This window comes from Antechinus flavipes, chromosome 2, assembly GCF_016432865.1.
Source record: "Antechinus flavipes isolate AdamAnt ecotype Samford, QLD, Australia chromosome 2, AdamAnt_v2, whole genome shotgun sequence".
NCBI lineage: Eukaryota > Metazoa > Chordata > Mammalia > Dasyuromorphia > Dasyuridae > Antechinus > Antechinus flavipes.
In genome coordinates this window covers 673,592,717-673,612,752 of record NC_067399.1, presented here as the reverse complement: position 1 = coordinate 673,612,752, position 20,036 = coordinate 673,592,717, and the positions used below count along the sequence as shown (strand labels likewise).

General features: G+C 43.6%; 2 protein-coding genes across 4 annotated transcripts in view; both read left to right on the top strand.

The window, feature by feature from the left end:
- The window catches only part of SGMS1 (sphingomyelin synthase 1), a 187,259-nt gene extending 186,221 nt beyond the window's left edge, over nt 1-1,038 (top strand). For all 3 annotated transcript variants that reach the window (XM_051982644.1, XM_051982642.1, XM_051982645.1), the window contains one exon: nt 19-1,038. In XM_051982644.1, coding sequence (XP_051838604.1) covers nt 19-198 — 180 coding nt within the window. In that variant the 3' untranslated portion in view covers nt 199-1,038. The remainder of the gene's footprint in view (nt 1-18) is intronic.
- An 11,849-nt stretch (nt 1,039-12,887) lies between these two features.
- ASAH2 (N-acylsphingosine amidohydrolase 2) overlaps nt 12,888-20,036 on the top strand; it is an 80,861-nt gene continuing 73,712 nt past the window's right edge. The window contains exon 1 of the mRNA XM_051982639.1: nt 12,888-12,908. The gene's annotated coding sequence lies outside the window, so the exon portion shown is untranslated. The remainder of the gene's footprint in view (nt 12,909-20,036) is intronic.

Genomic DNA, 20,036 nt, shown 5'->3' with positions numbered 1-20,036 from the left:
TTTCTTTTGTCATTTCAGGTGCTAAAAGAAGCTTCCCAAATGAACCTCCTGGCGAGAGTGTGGTGGTATAAGCCCTTCCAGTACTTTGAAAAGAATGTCCAAGGAATTGTACCTCGATCTTATCACTGGCCTTTCCCCTGGCCCGTGGTCCACCTCAGTAGACAAGTGAAATATAGTCGATTGGTGAATAATACATAACAGCTGTGCAAAGTCGGGGAAGAGGAGCTGTCCAAAGTACTGAAGTCTCCGCGAGAGAAATCGCCATAAAATCAAGCCTCCCTAATCCTTTGATCTTTCAACAGTTACCTTGACTTAATCTAGTGAGTTACCTGGTCAGCACTGTGATCTTTTTTTTTCTCTCCAAAGGACCTGCGTTGGACAACAATAAAGAGAACTTAACTTATCATGCACTGTATGCATTTCTTGTGGATAGGTTGGGGATTTACATAACCCATGACCATGCTCCTTTGTATATGATGCGGCAGCATAAACATAAGCTTTTATATCCTCAGTTCTGGTCTTTCCAGCCCCGCCTGGAAATAAAGCGTATTATTTTCTTGGGAAAACATACTTTTCATATCTCTTTGCCCCAAAGATTGGGCTGTAAGCCATTTTCTAGCAAACGTCTATATGAAGGTTTCTAAGCACCTGAACGGAATTCCATTCAGAGCTCTTTCTACCTGTTGCGCTGATAGTCAAATGGAAAAAAAAAAGGTAGATGTGGAAAAGTTTGGTAACTTTTGGTTTTGTAAAAATCAGCAGTGATGGTGTCAAAAAAAAAAAGTGCAAAAAAAAAAATAAAACCACAGATTCTGTTGTAAAGTGATTTTCTAAGTATTTCCTAACTTTATTTTTCAAGATGACTATGAAATCTAAATTTAAAGATTTTTACATGTCAGAGAGAGGAGAGTGAATACTTCAAAGTGCTTCTTGGCAGAAAGATTTGTCCATGTTTCTAGTGCCTTTCTTGTCTTGATTGTATGGTCAGTAGGTGATCTTAAATGTTTTTATTTGAAATAAAAGTATTCCACAAAGCCACGATGATACGTATACATGATTCAGTTTTGCATCTCTAGCTAAAAATGAATCAAAGTCTCCTTCTGGTGTCGAAATGGCTATGAATCGAAGACTAGGGAAAGGACACATTCTCGTGTCAGAGCCTGTTCGCCCCTTGTGACCAGGCGACAGGAACAGATCTCCCTTGAATTTGTTGGTAGCTGGATTTCAAAGAGGCTGTAAGAACAGCCACGAATCCATTCCCTTTTTCTAGGAAGGGGTTGCAAACGATCTCGATTGAAAACTTGAACGCTGCAAATCAGTATGCCCTCCTCCTGACCATGCGGTTGGCCAAATAACAACGATGACAATGACAGAGAGAAGTGGATTTCTTTACAATACGTTTGTGCAGAAACTGCATGTGACTCCGAGTCTCCCTCCAGCCATTCGCTGGTGCGGGGAGGTATTCTATCTTATCCTTGCCAACGTGCAGAACAAACTAGTTTTTTAAGAATGAAGAAGTCTATATATCCATTCTGTATTTTACGTGCAGCAGAATTATCTTCTGTAGGGTTTTTTTGTGTATTCACAAGGTGATATTTGTATTGTAAAACAATAATGGTGAAGGAAATAAAGGCTTTTAAAAAAAACCATCTGACTTGTTTCATTTCTGAGAGTTTTGTCTGGCGGTGGGAAAACAACTTGAGACGGAGCGCTGCCGCTGCTCTGGCTTCGAATGTACCTTTGGAAACTTGGCTTTCGATTTTTTAAAAACAAACTATTTTCTAGTTATTTCTACTGCTTCCTGAGCAGCCATGGAAAACAACATGGTTAGAAAAACCATTTTGGTACGGTGACGAAATGGAAAAGCACTTGGGACATTGCTCACATTTCGGCCACCTCTCCACTGAGGTGGGCTGACATTAATTATGTGCAACCATTGGTGTGTCACAGTGGAAAAAATACCAAACTTGGAGTCCGAGTTCAGATTTTGGCTCGGTGTGGAAACGGCTAAATCACTTAATCTCTTTTGCCTCAGTTTCTTTTTCTGAAAAACGATGAGTTTGGGCTAAATGACGTAACATCTGTTGTATGATCTTAAGGATTTCAATGTTTATTTATTTATTTTTTTAATGAGAGAAGGGTGGATTGGGTGTTGAAATTAAAGAGCTAGTACTTCAGGTAAGTGGCTGTGATTTCAAACCTACTTTTATATATAAAGATGTCATTGAATAAGTAGGAATCCAGCTGGTCTCATTGTCAGGAAGTTCTGGGTTCAAGTGTGGTACCTTCTGAACCTGGCAAGTCTCTAAGCACTGAATGAATTGCAAAGAAATTGCCCATTTGCACGGTGGAGGGGGTTTCTTTAGCAATTCCTTATTAATAAAATCACCATGGGTTTGGTTTGAAATAAAAAAGTAACGGGTCTGCTCAGGTCTTCGTTGGATGACTTACTGAGGTATAGAAGTACCACTGGGTTCTTGAAGTCTCAGGCCACAGATGTGCTCTGGTTGTCTTGCTGAACTTTAAGATACGTGGGGCTGGTGATAAGCTGGAAGGAAGTTCATTGACTCATCTGACTCTTGGAGGGTCGGGAAGCTCCAAGTCCCCAGGTCAGAGAAGTCATCGATGCTTGATGCTACACAGAGGTAAGGAAATAGAGCTTCTGGAGCAGGGAAGAGAGGTGCACTCTTCATCCAGGGATCTGTCTGCTTTGTTCTATTTTTGTTTTTCAAATGAGATTATCTTTGGTTTTTCTGTCCTCCATAACCTCCCGCTAATGAGTGATTTTGTGACTCTCCAAAAATGCTAATAACTGATACGTTAAACCAAGGCCGCTGCTCATGGTCCTCTGTCACGTGTAACTAACTTTCTGCATGGATTTGCAATTTGGAGGAAAGCGCTTGATGTTCTCCTAACTCCTCACCCCGTGATTAAGAACAATTCAGCTTTTCTAATAATTGGTCGAACAGCTTTAGCCTTAAGCCACTAATGTGGGAGACCTGACAAATGGAGCTTTGGAAGGCAAGGAAATAGACATTTAGATGAGGGACTAGTAGGGAAAGAAGAAAGCATACAGCCTCTTCCTATAGTGATTTGGGATTCCCAAAGGCCTTTGCTGGTAGAACGTGAGCTCTTTGCTAATAGAGATTATTTCATTCTTTGCATTTTTATTCCCCATCACCTTGACTGATTCTAGTCACACAACTGGCACTTAATAAATGTTTACTGATTAATGGTGCAATGATTATGATCCTGTTTTTTTCATGGGAGGAAACTAGCTCAGAGAGGCTTGATTAGGGTCATACATCTGGTGAATGAAGAAACAGAATTTGAACTTGGGTTTCTACTTGACTCCATTTCAGGGACAAAAAGGGACTTGAGAGGGCTGATGATTCTGAAGGCAGAATGACTCAGGGGCAGTTAAATGGCCCAATAGGTAGAATAGCGACAGGCTCTGGAGTCTGTCAAATGTAGCCTCAGACACAACGCGTCCTAGCTGTGTGACTCTGGGCGAGTCACTTAACCTCAGTTGCCTCAGGGAGAAAAATTCCCCCTGTCCCACTGTCCTGAATTTGGTTTTAGCCTCCAGGAGCACCTAACTCTGGTACTAAGAGTCCCACTTCATCAGCAAAGTACATCATTCATTGATGCTTTACTTTTGAACCCAACAGAGCTTTCCGTGCAGATGAGCACTGATTGGAGCTGGAGAGGAAGCCGTGTTGCTGAGGATGCGGCAATAAACATCTCTTTAATTTTAAGCATCGAGAACCCCAGAATGAGAAGGGAGAAGGTTGAATTTAGGATCTGATGGCTTGGGTTGGACTTCTGGCTCTGCTTTGGCTGGCATCTCCTCAAGTCCCTCCCAACTCAAAATCTGCCATCTTAGAGAGGAAATGCTCATTCAAAGTGAAATAGTGTGTCAGTCAACAAGCATTTATCCCATATCGAAACATCTGGCCCTGCACTAAGCTCTGGGAAAACTCAAATGGCAAAAATATGGTCCGGGCCCTCAAGGAAATGCCATTTGATTGGGAGTGACTAGGTACATCCGAGATGATCTGTGAGGCAGATGAGAGAGAATCCAATTGGGAGACAGTGGAGTAAGAAAACCCTTCTATCAGGGAGGATTTGAGCTGTCTTAAAGGAAGCCATGGAAAATAGGAAGGGAAGAGACAACCAGGGCATTCCAGGTGTGGAGGAGAATTGAATCCTGTGTATGTATTCACGCTGCTATCCGTGCGCCTCGTGGTTTTGTGATTATAGCTTTGCCATAGGTACACTGGCTAGAGAGAGCTGTGGTGTCCTTCTCCCTGGCCCATAGCAAGTGTTCAGTAAATGCTCCTCGATTTGTAAACTGTATGATTTGAGGAAATTGCCCAATCTTACCAGTATTTCCTCATCTGTAAAATGGGGATGATAAAAGTCAGCCTCAAGGGCTCATGGGAAGCTGATATTCCCCTGGCTCTGCCTCATCCCTTTTTGACACCCTTATATCCTTTTAAATTAATTATTTAATACTGAGAAATAGAAGAACTTGAGCTCTTCTGCTTTCCAGGTGCTGTCTGTTTACCTCTCAGATCTGTGGAGGAGGAAGGAATTTGTGGCCAAAGAAGAGGAGTCCATTATTGATCATAACATGGATAATTTTGATTATATTAAGTTAAAAAGGTTTTGAACAAATAAAACTAATTCAGACAAGATTAGAAAGGAAGCAATAAACTGGGCAAAAAAGTTTACAGTCAAGGGTTCTGATAAAGGCCTCATTTCTAGAATATATAGAGAATTGATTCAAATTTATAAGAATCCAAGCCATTCTCCAATTGATAAATGGCCAACGGACAACAGACAATTCTCAGATTAAGAAATTGAAAACCATTTCTAGTCATATGAAAAAATGCCCTATTGATCAGAGAAATGCAAATCGAGACAACTCTGAGGTACCACTACCCACCTCTCAGATCGGTGAGGATGACAGGAAAAGATAGTTGGAGGGGATGTGGGAAAACTGGGACACTGATACATTGTTGGTAGAATTGTGAATGAATTTCCACCATTCTGGAGAGCAATTTGGAACTTTCAAATTGCATATCCTTTAATCCGGCATTGTTACTACTGGGCTTATATCCCAGAGAGATCTTAAAGGAGGGAAAGGCACCCACATGTGCAAGAATGTTTGTGGCAGCCCTTTTTGTAGTGGCGAAACTGGAAACTGAGTGGATGCCCATCAGCTGGGGAATGGCTGAGTAAATCGTGGTATATGAATATTATGGAATATTATTTTTCTGTAAGAAATGACCAGCAGGAGGATTTCAGAAAGGCCTGGAGAGACTGACAGGAACTGATGCTGAGTGAAATGAGCAGGACCAGGAGATTATTGTACACGGCAACGGCGAAATTATATTAATTCCGGTGGACGTGGCTCTCTTCAACAATGAGATGATTGAGGTCAGTTCCAATGATGTTGTGATAGAGAGAGCCGTCTGCACCCAGAGAGAGGACTGCAGGAACTGAGGGTGGATCGCAACATAGCATTCTTACTTTGTTGTTTGCTTATATTTTGCTTTTTCTCATGTTTCTCCCTTTTGATCTGATTTTTCTTGTGCAGCAAGATAATTATGGAAATTATATAGAGGAATCGCACATGTTTATCACAAATTAGATTACTTGCCATCTGGGGAAGGGAAGGAAAAATTTGGAGCACAAGTTTTTACAAGGGTGAATGTTGAAAATTATCCATACATATGTTTTGAAAATAAAACGCTTTAATAAAAAAAGAGTGTTGGGCTTTGAGTTCAAACCCAGTTTCAAAACTAGATGTGTAATCCTGGCCAAGTTTCCCTCAGTTTTCTCGTCTGTAAAATGGGAATCAAAATAGCCCCTCTCTCAGGGATGTGGTGAGGAGCAAATGAGATAATAATTGCAAAGCACTTAGCACAGTGCCTGGCACATAGTAAGCACTATATAATGTTAGATTATTTTTTATGATTATTGCTTGGAGAGCTGACATGGAGAAGAGGAACTAAGCTCCCAGAAAGCTGAATTAGGAGTATTGGGCAGAAGAGACTAGCAGTATATTAGCAAGGAGGTGGCCTCAGGATGTTCAGAAATTCTTATTCCTTCATGCAGTAAGCTAAGTGACCATGGAGACCTCTTCCAGCTGTGTGATCTGTGGTGATTGAGCAGCACCCCACTTTGGAGGGCTTTGAATGTCAGCACAAGTGTTTTCAAGTTGACTCAATAAACAATCTTTGTCCTAAAAGTTCCCATCATAAGAAGAAAATGGACGTGGGGAAATGTTTCTGCTTCCACAAAAGAAATGTCAACATCTTCAGCAGACACGTACAGCCGTATACTGTTAACTTACTCAAAGTGGGAATTTGCAAACAAAAAAATTCCCCAAATTAAACTATTGTAACCGAAATGGCATTTCAACACAAGGGGGCATGGGAATCTGTAACTGATGAAGAGAGCCATCTGCACCAGAGACTGTGGGACTGAATGTGGATCACAGCAAAGTATTTTCACTCTTTCTGGTTGTTTGCATTTTGTTTTCTATCTCTTTTTTTTGTCCTTTTTGATGTGATGTTTCTTGTGCAGCAAGATAAATGTGGAAATCCGTATAGAAAAATGGCACATGTTTAACATATATTGGATGACTTCCTGTTTGGGGGAGGGAAAACATTTGAAACACAAGGTTTTGCAAGGGAATTTTGAAAATTATGTATATGTTTTGAAAATAAAAAGCGTTAATTAAAAAAAGGAAATCTGTAACTGTTTGGATTCCTGCACAGTTGGGTTGTCAGAATTACCTGGAAGTCCCCAAGATGTTCTGGGTTTAATCACCAATTAAAATCAGTCTGAGGGACCAAGAGAACCATTTTCTTGTTGACAGGAGCTAATATCTCAATCCTTCTGAGATTTTGGATGGAGAGAATATTGGGCAGTTGATTCTAAAGCAAAACCTATCTACTGATTTCTACTTTAGGTCACTTTGGGAATCTTATAAATGCCTTGAAGATAATGATCTTCCTCCAACTAACCCCAGAAGAGAAGTTTCTTCTCCAAGCAAAATAGCCTTTAGTTAAGTCAAAAACGAAGCCCTCTACTCTCTGGCAGGATTGTGCCGGAGTCTGCTTATACCCCAGCCGACTGTCATATTTTCAGTGTATTTACATTTCAGAAATCAGCAAATGCTATAAATCAGGATTTGGTTGATTGTTTTTCAGTGTCTGGACTTTAGAAAGTCTCCCCACCAGAGAGCCAATTGTTAAAATTATACTAGCACGTCCAAGTCCTCTGGTCACCCTTTCAGAAGTTTTCATGCGTGTCCTGACCAGGGCAGAGTACATTCAGGCTCACTGAGTCCTGGGCATCAGGCCTTTCTGTATGAAGCCCAAGAGGGTGTTAAGTGGTTAGTTTTTGTCTTTTGTGTCACCATTGGCTTCTGCTGGGTTTGCCTTAATTTCTTTTTGCTGATGTGGCCAGATCTGAATCCACTAAATAGTACAATTATCGGGCCCACATCTTTTCCTAAGGAACTGTTGGGGTTCTAGGCTTTTGCAACATTGACTTTTATTTTTTTTTAAATCTGTATTTAGAATCTTGAATTTGACTTGATTAATTTGATTTGATTTCATCTGGTTCTATTCTAGCTTGTCGGGATCTCTGTGGATCTGGGTTTTGTCATACAATGTTGTAGCTATCCCTTATAACATCTGCAAAAGCAGCAAGCAGGCCATCTTTTCCTTTGCCTAACTCATGGAAAACAGATGGAATAACCTAAAGTCTGGCTCAGAGCCTTGGGCACACTATTAAAGCTCTTTCTTTAAAGTGACACTGAACCCTTTGAGTGACTGTTTTTTGGGTTTTATTCATTCAACAAGACCTAAATTCATTTACTGAAACTGCTCCTAGACCCATCTTTCCATATTATTCACAGGCACAAAATTACTCAAGGATTTGCAAAAACTCAAGGATGTTCCACCTATAGAACCCTTCTAATTAATTAACCTGCTCACATAGTCAATAATGTCAGTGTTACTCTCTTGATAAAACTATTCTGGGCCTTTTGGCTCACTGTTTCCCTTTCTGCATGCCCATAAATAGTTCTAGGATGGTTTATTAAGGGAACTTTCTAGGAAATGGATGGCAGGCTTTCCAGCCTCTAGCTCACAGACTCTCAAAGATGGGGATTGTCTTTTCCTGGTCTGGCAGAGCTCAGGATCTCCTGCATCTCTCAAAGATCAGAATGGTCAGGCCATAAACAGTGGCTGCCCAATCATCTCCCAAGGATGCAGCTCAGCTGTGCCCCTTCCCTTGAGCCTTGCTCATCTCTTACTTATCTCGGCTATCCATTCCCTGCGTACTGTCCTGTCCTTCCTGTCTAAAGTTCATTCTCATAGAGAAAGCAGAAGCAAAAGGTCAATGTTCTTGTACCATGGTCAGCAGTAGCATTATTATCATGATAGCGATAACTGACGTTTATGTATCATCTCAAGGTTTGCGATGTACTTTATGTACATTATCTCGTTGTTCTGTCTCCTGCAACCCCCACCCCTGCAATGTCCTGTCCAATCCTTGCTCCTTCTCTTGAGCTCGCACATAACACTAAAAACAAAAACAAAATGAAACCCAAATTTTAAAGACATCAAAAAACAAATCAACAAAGCCTGAACGAGAGTTCTCTTTCCAACATGTCTCACGTGTAGTCTTCCTTGACTTTAACACTGTCACTAAAGGGAATCCACTATCTGTCAAGGCAATCCATTTTATCTTTGTGTAATTCTTAGTTTGAAAGTTTCCCCTGACTTCAAGCCTAATTTTTTTTCTCTTTTGAAACTTTAACCCATTGCTTGTTTCTTTTCTTTTTTAATTTTTATTTAATAATTACTTTATATTGACACTCGTTTCTGTTCCGATTTTTTTTCCCTCCCTCCCTTCACCTCCTCCCCTAGATGGCAAGCAGTCCTTTATATGTTGGATATGTTGCAGTATATCCTAGATACAATCTATGTGTGCAGAAGTTCTCTTGCTGCACAGGGAGAATTGGATTCAGAAGGTAGAAATAACTCGGGAAGAAAAACAAAAATGCAGATAGTTCACATTCGTTTCCCAGTGTTCTTTCTTTGGGTGTAGCTGCTTCTGTCCATCATTTATCAATTGAAACTCAGGTCTCTTTGTCAAAGAAATCCACTTCCATCAAAATATGTCCTCATACAATATTGTTGTCGAAGTGTATAATGATCTCCTGGTTCTGCTCATTTCACTCAGCATCAGTTCATGTAAGTCTCGCCAGTCCTCTCTGTATTCATCCTGCTGGTCATTTCTTACAGAACAATAATATTCCATAACATTCATATACCACAATTTACCCAGCCATTCTCCAATGGATGGGCATCCATTCATTTTCCAGTTTCTAGCCACCACAAACAGGGCTGCTACAAACATTTTGGCACATACAGGTCCCTTTCCCTTCTTTAGTATTTCTTTGGGATATAAGCCCAATAGAAACACTGCTGGATCAAAGGGTATGCACAATTTGATAATTTTTTGGGCATAATTCCAGATTGCTCTCCAGAATGGTTGGATTCGTTCACAACTCCACCAACAATGCATTAGTGTCCCAGTTTTCCCGCATCCCCTCCAACATTCCCATTGCTTGTTTCCATGTCCTTCCATAAACACTCCATTGAGGCTCCAAAGGCACTGTTCTTGGTGGACTTCTTATTGGTCAGCAACTTGTGTTCGTACTGTAATCTAACTCTCGTTGTGAACTTGCACTTAGGTGTGGATTTCTATTTATAGAATTAAAGTGACAGGGCTAGTGCCAAGTGTATTCTTGGGCTGTCAGTGCAAGCCTGATCTTGGAAGATTCCCATTCAAAGAAGAGGGAATCTAGTTCTCTTCTACTTATCCATGGAGGATTAATCACTTTCTTTGCAGTAGACCATTGAATAATCTGAATCTCTTAGCTTGCCTATAGTAGCTTTTCCCAGGATAATTTTGATACCCCACTTTCCTGCGCCAGCTGCTTCCCAAAGTTATTAAATTTGAAGCATCCATAGACTAATCATGAGAAACTGTCCAGTACAGCTGTGCTCCCTCTCCTATCCAGATGTAATTCTCTATCAGAGTCTGAGCCTGGGTTAGAATAATCAGAGATAAGAGCTGCCCTCCCAGAATTCCACCATCCATCGATATCCGCCAGTGTTTGTAAGGAAGTTGAGGAAGAAGAGGAGAGAAAGCCGGATCCTGAAGCTCATTCTCCATCTTCATGTCATGCAAGATTCACAGACTAAACATTTGCGTTTCTCTCTCTGCCCCTGTCTAGAAAGATTTTGACAGCTGTTTTTTGGTATTACCCCTGCTGGAGTGGTAGATGCAGTCCTAGGAAGCAACTCCGAGATCCTTGAGTTCAATCTTCTTATTTTAGAGATGAGGAAACTGAGTCCCACTGAGCTTAAGAGATGTGCCCAAGCGATGGAAGTAGGATCCAGATCCATCTTTGTCAACAGAGAGAAAAAACCTCAGATAAAACCTGATTCAAAAGGAAATTAAACATGGAGCTTTGCTTAGTGGGGAGTGCAATGAATCTCCATAACTTTGGGGCATCTGTCCCTGTCTCTCCACTGTCATCCTCACTTGCCTAGACCATAACCGTCAGCTTCTTTTTAATGGCTCTCCCTCGCTTCTAGTGTCTCCCATCTTCCATCCAGACTCCACCCAGCTGCCACTATGGCTTGACATGATTTTTCATGATCTGCAGGAAAAGGACATCTTTCCAGAGTGTATAATGACCCTAATCATTAGTCTCTGCATAATGATGCTGTGATTCTTATTTATTTTCCATCAGAACCTGGTAGTAGAAGGTGATATCTATTACAAAAGGGGGCAAGAGAAGTTGAGTTTTCACCGGAGATGAGGAAGTGGAATGAGGAGTGAGGGATGAGGGAATGTTGTGAACTGATAATAAAAAAAACAGGTGTGTTTTTTTTTGGGGGGGGACATATTAAAGGAGGGAATGTGACAGATCTTTCCTCTCCTTGGCTAATTAACCCCTTGGGAGTCTACCAACACCCCACAAGGTTGCAGGCCCTCCTTTTGGAGTTCATCGATTTACATAGCTTTATTGTGATAATCAGCTTCCAGGTTACTCTCTACTCTCTACTCATACGCCATACCATGTATCCGACACGGTTTTGAACTCTGAAACCCTCCCCCCAGCTTTCTGAGCATCCTTGCTTTCCCTTTCATCTTCAGCCTCTTTTATTTATTGGTTTCTTTTCTCCAGGCTGCAAACATTCCCATCTCTTCCTCATCTTTTGATGGGGGAGGACAAAGACCCCTCTCATTTGACCTTGCCATCCTCTCCAGTTAAGCCATTATCCCGGATATCACTAGTCCTTTTTAAAATGAAGGACCAAGGACAGCGCCCCCTCATCCCGCTGCCCTTTATCTCGCCTCCTTTTTACCATTAGAAGAAAGGGGAAGGGACTGAACTCGGGACTGGCTTTGTAAAGAGAGCTCTGGGTTGAGGACGCCCAGGTGGCACCTTCTCTGTAACTTATGGTCTTAGAGAGGTGAGAAAGAGTGGGCCAGTATGGCTCAGTTAGGACCCGAAGCCAGGTCTTCCCGCTTTCAGGACCACATCCCTGTCCACTCTGCCAGCTGCTTCTTACAAAGGGCTGCAGCCTTTGCTTCCTTCCCCTCCCATTTACTTCTTAATCCTTTGCAAGGTGGAGGTTTTGACCCCATTCAAGGGAAATAGCTTTCTCTGTGGCAACCATGAACCTTCTACCATCTGGCTTCAGTCGACCATTCCAGTCTCATTTCCCATGACTCTCCTTCACGTGCTCAACGTTCCATCCCCACTAGATAATGGTGGAGGGGCCAGGGTGGGGAAGGATTCCCGACCCTCCCATGATCTTGCTATGTCTGCACCTCGAGATTTCCCCAAACTCCCCCTGATTCAGAGGCAGTGACATCTATAAACAGCCAGAGTGGAGCTAGAAGGGAAGTGCTCTCTCAACCAATGGAGTCAGGAGAGGGTTCGCGGATCCCTTGGGAAGTGGCTGAACTCTGAAGAAAGTCCGGGGGTTCTGAGAGGTGCAGCTGAGGAGGAGGGGAAGCTCAGGGCAGAGAGATAGAGGTCCTTCTTTCCTTATTCTCCTCCCCCATCCTCCTGGTCCTCCGCTTACCCCGCAAGTCCATGAAACCTTCCTTTATTCACACATCCCTGTGTAGGAATCTCCTCCCTTGTGTGATCTGCTTTTTAGGAATGCCTTATATGAATGTATCTGCGTACATGCTCTATCTTCCCAAAAGAAAAGGAGCAACAGCTCTATTATCTCTGTCTCTCCGGTTCTTTCTCCAGCTGTGTCTTTCCTTGACTTTCTATCTAGCTACCCATCCTCTGGGACCCTCGCCCAGCCCACTATAAGTGACATAGCACATTTGGAGAAGGGTTCTTTAAGGTTCTCTAAGGGTTCTCTAACTGTTCGAATGCTCCCTCTCCTTGTGTGAGCATCTGCAAATTTCTCTGCTCTTTCCACCCGGTTTGCTCCAATGACGGAGGAGCTGGACCAGCTGACTCCTGCAATCCCTTGCACCCTGGATCATTATTCTGGGACCTCTGGAGTCCCTGGCAGATCTAGAGAGATCTCCCACGGGCCAGATGGAAGCGGGCAGGGACGGGCGGGCCGGACTGGTCCAGCTTGGGAGGCAGCGCTCAAGTAGTTAAGAAGTGGCCAATCCTTCCCTTCCCTTCCCTTCCCTCCCGGTTGGTGTCTCCAGCAGCACTCCCTCCCTTCTTGGAGGGAGAAGCAGCCGGCGCTGCTGCCCGCTCTGTCCTGGGGCTCCCAGAGGGGAGGAGAGGCAGCCTTGAAGCAGCTGCACCCGCCGCGCGCCCGGTACGTAGCCTCTCTCTGATTGCTGCCGTTCGCTTTTCTCCCCAGAGAACGGAACCGGGCTTGTTCATGTCTGCAGACGAGGTCCTCGGCCTGAGCAGCGGCAGATGCTGGCGAGTCCGCGCTGGCCGGGGACGGTGAGGGCTGGGCTGGGAGAGCCGCCGTTCCTCTGTCTCTCTCCCTCATTACATCAGCATCCTGGCTGGAGCTCTGACCCAAGGCCGGCTCTGCTGGGAGGTCGTCTCAATGTCATTATCCTAGCAGCAGCGGCCCCAGAGAGCCAGCTCATAGCCAGAAACCGCTTCCTGCACTGGGTGGGCACCGATGTGCCTGTGGGAGAGCTGACAAGGTGGAGTGGACAGAGAGCCGGCCTCGGCTTCTGGTCCCACCACTGACCCAGACTGACTGGGCCGTCCTGGGCCACTCACTTAACCCCTCGGCACCAGGAGCCAGAAGTTGCAGGCTAATTGCAGAGCTGCATTGATGGAGGGGGTTTTCACACCAGGACTTTCCCACTCCAGTGAAGTGCACCAAGTATGTTAGAACTGGACTCAGAGACTCCAGGGGGTCCCTGATCTCGTGGATTGTGTTTTCCAATGAGGCAGATCCACCCATCCATCCACCCATCCATCCACTCATCCATCCACCCACCCATCCATCCACTCATTCATCCATCCATCCATCCACTCATCTATTCATCCATCCACCCACCCATCCATCCATCCATCCACCATCCACGCACCCATCCATCCACTCATCCATCCATCCACCCATCCATCCACTCATCCACCCATCCATCCACCCACCCATCCATCCATCCATCCACCATCCACGCACCCATCCATCCACCATCCATCCACCCATCCATCCACCCATCCATCCATCCATCCATTCCTCCATGCCTGGCCACCCAGTGCCATTCTCAGCTATGCTTTCTCACACATTCAGCAGAAGGACGAACTCAACATCCCCACTGCCACCACTCCATTATCCAGAGAGATCTGGACAAGAGGCAGAGAGATTGAGTTTCAATTCAGCCTCTGCCACTTCCCAGCTAAATGACCCTGAGCAGTTAAGGCTCTCCACTTTTTGCAGCTTTAGTCACCTTCTTTATGACACTTGCCTCCTCATAGGGTTGGGAAGTACCTCCACTGAGATTTTTGTATATATGTATATTTATGTATAAGTGTGTGTGTCTGTGTGTCTATCTACTTATCTATTATCTATAGCATCGATTCCTCTATCTATATTTAATATCTCTATATCTATCATCTATCTATTCCATCTATCATATCTATCTATCTTTCTATCTAGATCTATCATCTATTTCATCTACTATCTAACCATCCATCTATCTATATCTATCTATTCATCTATCTGTCTGTCTAACTGCCGATCTGTCTATCTACCTATTTATTTATCCTTCTATCTATCTCTCTACTTTTTGTGTGTATGTGTATATAGATACATGTCTGTGTAAATACATATATGTATATATGCATAAAAGTGCTTTGCAAATCTTAGGGTGCTATATAAATCTCAGCTATTATTATAATTATTCAAGTGTGTTTATTAATTGTTAGGCCTAAATACAGAATATAAATAAATATACATAAATAGGGAAAATGTATTTTTCTCTACTTAGGAATATAACATTCAGATCCTCTGGAATAAACTTCTTTGGAATAACTTTCTGGAATACACTTTTTGAATTCATCCTATACCTTAGTGAGAGAGGAATCACCTGAAAGGAGACTTTCCTTTAGAAATGGAAGATTTCAGTCTCTGGAACATTTTCTGGCTGGAAATGGCCTTTAGAATTCGGGCTTCTGTTCAGAGGATTTCCCCCAGTGGTTGTTGTCAGAGCTGTGCTGATCCCTCCAGCACTTGCAGTGCTGATTGGGCTCTTTCTTCCCACTCTAAGGAGAAAAAAAAAGGAAGGTCTAGAGGAAAGTGGGAGTTTTTCCAACTCTGGGGCACCTAGGCTCTTGGAGGACATGGAGGAAGCTTGGGGGACGTTCCAGCCGCCGCAGTCTCCTTTGGCTGCTGATTTCAGCGGCTAGCTGAGTTGTCCCAAGGTCAGTGGCCTTGGCCCATGAGTTGCCTTGAGCTCCATCTCCTGCTTCCCAATTTGCCCATCTCCTAGATGGAGCCGACATCTGTGAGGGCCACGTAGGGGACATTTTGAAAACACTTCCCTCCCTCAAATCTGCTTTAAACACTGTCTAAAATAGCATTATTAGAGATGAATTCATGTGAAGGCAGACTCTTGGAAAAGACAGGATTAAGCAAACCCTCAGTTATTCAGGCCTTAGTGTGAATTAGTTTAAGACTTTACTTTTAACAACCACTCACAGATGTCTATTTAAATAACGTTCAGACACACTTAGTGACAGGACCCTGGGAGGTAGGGAATAGCTCTCAGTATTTACAGTTTATAAGAATCAAGGCTCTGAGAAAATGAGAGGTGCCCATGATTGTGAGGGTTAAGGATGGCTGGTCCTTCATTCTGGGGGACTTAGGTGTGAATGGATTTAAGTAGAGTAGGGCAGCACAAAGTCATCAGCCTGACTCTCTCCCCTTGTGTCCAGTGGTGGGACCCGAGCCCAGAGAGTCAGTGGCCGGCGCTGGCCTGGGAGGCCGTGGGTGGCCAGACTTGCATCCAGGCTCCCACGGACTCCAAGGCTGATCTTTGGTTCACTCCAGCACACTTTTCCACACTCATGCAGGAGACCGCGTCTCCAGTGACAAACCTCCCCGGTGGGGCAATGGAGCTCAGCGCCGCTTGCTCTCCGAGGGGAGCCCACCCGACGTTCCCAACTTTCTCACAGCGTACCCCAAAATTACTCTGGTTATTCTCTTCCAGTTGGAGCCAGTGGGTAGATTTTTGTGTGCAGACACCGGGAAGGCAGGAGTGGCAATAAGGCAATTTATGGGTCATTGGCGCTGGGGAAACCAGTCTCTGACTGCTACGGCTGGGACAGGAGATGAGAGTAGGAACAAAGAGGCCGGATTCATTGAATCGAATGGCCGGATCCTTTTTTTTGTGAGAAAGGGAAGCTTGGATGTTTTGGAAGAGTTTTTGGGCTATAGGGGCGGAGACCAAGGGGTTTGGGGAGTTTCACCTTCATGAGCTACTGATGTCCTAGATTTTGCTGCCAAACTAGTTCTTTTGAGAAGGAAAATCCTTTTGAACTTTTCTCTGTCTGAACAGAGATCTTGAATCGGTCTTTTAAAAAGGATACAAGAAACCCCTTTTGTCCCCTCTCCATTTTCCACTACTTAGACCTCCTTTTGAGCTCTTAAGAACTGGGTTGTACTGGGTATGTCATTCGTTGCTCTAGCGGAGATGTTTTATTTCTCGGGATTATTCAGTCAATCAGGACTTTAACCAGTGGTCTGTATCCAGTCCAAATTCATGGCTATACTAAAGAATGATAGTGCTACTGTACGGAGGAAACTGGGTGATATGTGGTCTTGGATCTAGAGCCAGGAAGACCGGAGCCTCTGACACTTACTTACCGGCTTTGTAACCTGGGCAAAGCTACTTGACCTCTGCCTCAGTTTCCTTTCCAGTAAAATGGGGATAATAATAGCATCTGCCTTGCAGGATTGTTGTAAGGATCAAAAGAGATAATCAACAAATAGACATTTATTAAGCTCCTACTATATACCTGCTAAGTTCAGGGGATACAAAAGGAGACAAAACACAGCCTTTGTCCTTAGAGTATGATATTTGGGGAGGCTGCTAGATGGCTCAATGGATAGCGTTCTGGATGTGGAGTCAGAAAGACCTGAATTCAAATCCAGTCTCAGACACTTACTAGTTGTGTCATCCTGGACAAGTCACTTAAACCTGTTTGCCTCGATTTTCTTATCTGTAAAGTGTAGTAGGCACTTAATACTTGTTTGTTACTTGCCTATTATTATTTAAAAGATCCATGATTTTGTTGATAACACAGATTGCTAAATCTAGGCCCAATTCAATGGTCTCTAAGTGAAATCAAAGAAACTCCGTACTTAACTCCCAGTAACAAAGGGAGCAGTAGCCCAGTCTGTCAATGTGTGGGCTGAACTTTGGATGACAGAGCCATCGAGTTCATCTCCAGGTTCTTCCTCCAGCTTCTTAGAATCTTAGTTTCATTGATTTAGATATGGAAGGGACTTTAGTGAGTCCAAACCCTCCTTTTTTCAAATCAGAGTAAGGTTGGTTAATAATTTATCAAACAAGTCACCCCATCCAACTTAACGTAAGATGCCCCATCAATCAGTATCAGTCATAGACTTTGGACTAAGTCTTTTGAAAGCCATTTGATGAAGTGAAAAATACGAAGGTCTGTGGGATTTCCTCATGTGGTCTGTGGAAAAACATTATGGTAGTTGGAATTGGAGAATTGCTGGAGGGAGAGAAAGTGTGGATAACCTGCACACCTTGGATGAGGAATCCCCCAGAGGGCATGGAGAGCCTTCCCCTGACGGGGCTTTTTTCCCTCATTCTCCTTGTTTCTGGCCAGAGGAAGGACCTGGAAAGTTTTAAGGAATCCAGAGCATGCTGGACTCTCCCATCTTTTCATCATCAGTTGAACATTCTTCTGATATGGGGTTAGCTAGTGGTAGTGTCTACACTGGGAGCTAAGAACAGACTGGGTTCAAATTCACATACTCAGGGAAGGCTTTTTCAGCACCCCACAAATGGGACGGGACCCAGCGGCTCGGAGTTAAGTGCTTTTTAAGGACATGCTCCCTAGGATTCTACATACTAACAGGAGAGTAGCTTTTTGGGAGGATCTTTCCCATGTCAACTAAACTTATTCTACCACCTTAGTAAATTCCCCTTCCTAAAAGCTACTTAAGGTTGGCTGACTCAGTTGATTCTCAACTGATTATCTTGAAGAAAACAAACGAGCAGGGCTTTGATGCAATGTATTGGAGAAACACTCCCAATTCATCAACAATATCCCCAGGGGGAGATGTGCATTGTTCTAGTACCTATTAGTCACCTACAAGTTGGGATAAGGATCCTTGGAGCTTATATAGGCTTGATTTGAAAGAAACTCAATCTTTTACACAGCTTAAGTGAAAGGAATCCAGAGTCATTTCATAGTCCAATTCCTTTATTTTGCAAATGAGTACATTGAGGCACAGAGAGCGGTACCCCTCCCCCAAAGTGTCTAAGGCAGGATTTGAACTCACATCTACCAAGGGGGAGGTAAAACATCATAAAAAAGGAATTAACCACAGGGACCTCCTCACCAGGGGATGGGAATATCATGTCACCTTTGTGCTCTTTTGTCTGCTCATCCTCCATTCTAGTTCTGGCTCTCCCAGCTTCTGAGCTGGACTATTTTAGCAGGTTCCTCAGTGGTCTCCTAGCTTTCAGTCTCCTCTATGCACCCAGCTCCAGCACCGATTTAGCCACTTTTTATCTTCTATCCAAGAATCTTCACTAGCTCGCTATTCCTTTAGGATAAAAGGAAGCTCTCTCTGCAAGGTGATATTTAAAGCCAGCGTGGCTCCAGCCTAGCTTTCGTGGCTGACTGCACAGCATTCTCCTTGAAGCCTTCTGCGTTACCAACTTCCTATTTCTTTAACTCCATAGTCATCTTCCACCTCTGGACCAGCCTATTCTCCATTGCGGGAATGCTCTCCCTGACTGCTCACAGCTGCTTCTCAGAAATCTTAGCTCCACTCAGCTGCCACTTCCTAGCCAAAGCTTTCCGTGGGCTCTCTCATGTTTGGTGTTCTCTTCCATCTTCCAGTGGTTTCATCACTTACTAGCTATGGGACCCTGGACAGGGTACTTTACTGCTGTTTACCTCAGTTTCCACATATGTAAAATAGTGATAATATAATAATCTTATCTTTCCGGGTCTGTGTGAAGCTCAAATGAGACAATAATTATAAAGACAACAATTGTAAATTGTGTAACATAGTGAGTGCTGTATAAATTTTAGGTTCCTTTACTTTTCTGCGTCAATGCTAAAACCTGGGCACAATGAAAGCTTCTTGAAGGCAAATCCTAAGTACCTCTGCCCCTTAGCATAGTACCTTGCACACAGTAGGAGCTTAATAAGTACTTGTTGGAGAGGGGAGGGTAGTTTGATTCTTGATTCTGTAGTTAAAAGTGCTGGATTCCAACCTTGCTCCTGCCATGATTTAGGAGAAGCACAGCTCTCTAGGACCTCAGTTTCTTCTGGGTCTGTATTATTGGTTTTTGTTTGTTTGTTTGTTTTATTGAGACAATTTAGGGTTAAGTGACTTGTCCAGGGCCACACAGCTAGGAAGTGTTAAGTGTCTGAGGCCAGATTTGAACTCGGTCCTCCTGACTTCAGGGCTGGTGTTCTATCCATTGCACCACCTAGCTGCCCCTGGGTCTGGATTCTAATAACCCAGTTCTGCTTGGGTTATTATTTGTATTGTATTCTGGAATAGAATTGTGAAAAATGCATCAATGTTCTCCACCACTTGCAGACTATATGACTTTGGGCAACTAATTTCATCTTTTCTGTTTCCTCAACTACAATTGAAGACTGAACTAGGTGATCTCCCTTATCCCTTCCAGCCCTTAATCTAGCTTCATGACTTTGGAAGTTCTCAGCCCCTTCTCTAGGATGGATGGCTTTGTCCCAGCCACTATCAATCAGCTCCCTTCTGTAAACACCGGTGTGATTCATCTCGCTCAAGGGTCACTTTTATCTCTTATGGCACATTCAAGGTCCAGAGCAATGGAGTATGGAAGGGCAAAGGCTCAGCTCAATCTTTATCCAGTCAAGTGAAAGAGACCTAGGCTCTCGTATACCAAGGGGGCTAACTGGGAAACAGCAGGTTCAGTGCCCAGGAAAACATCTGAAGTCCTGAGAGCTTTTGTCCAAGAATCCATCCTGCAGCTCCCTTTTGAGATAGAGGCTCTGGCATTGTCAGAGTGGGGAACCCTTTTGACCAACCTATATTACCATTGATTCTTTCAGAGTGGGGGCTCTCATTGACTAGCCTTAGATCACCCTTGATCCTGTCAGGATGGGAACCCTGTTGATGTACCTAGATCACCACTGATTTTGTCGAGATAGAGAACCCAACTGAGCTGTGTAGATCACCATTGATTCTGGCAGTGGGGAACCCAATTGTCCAGTC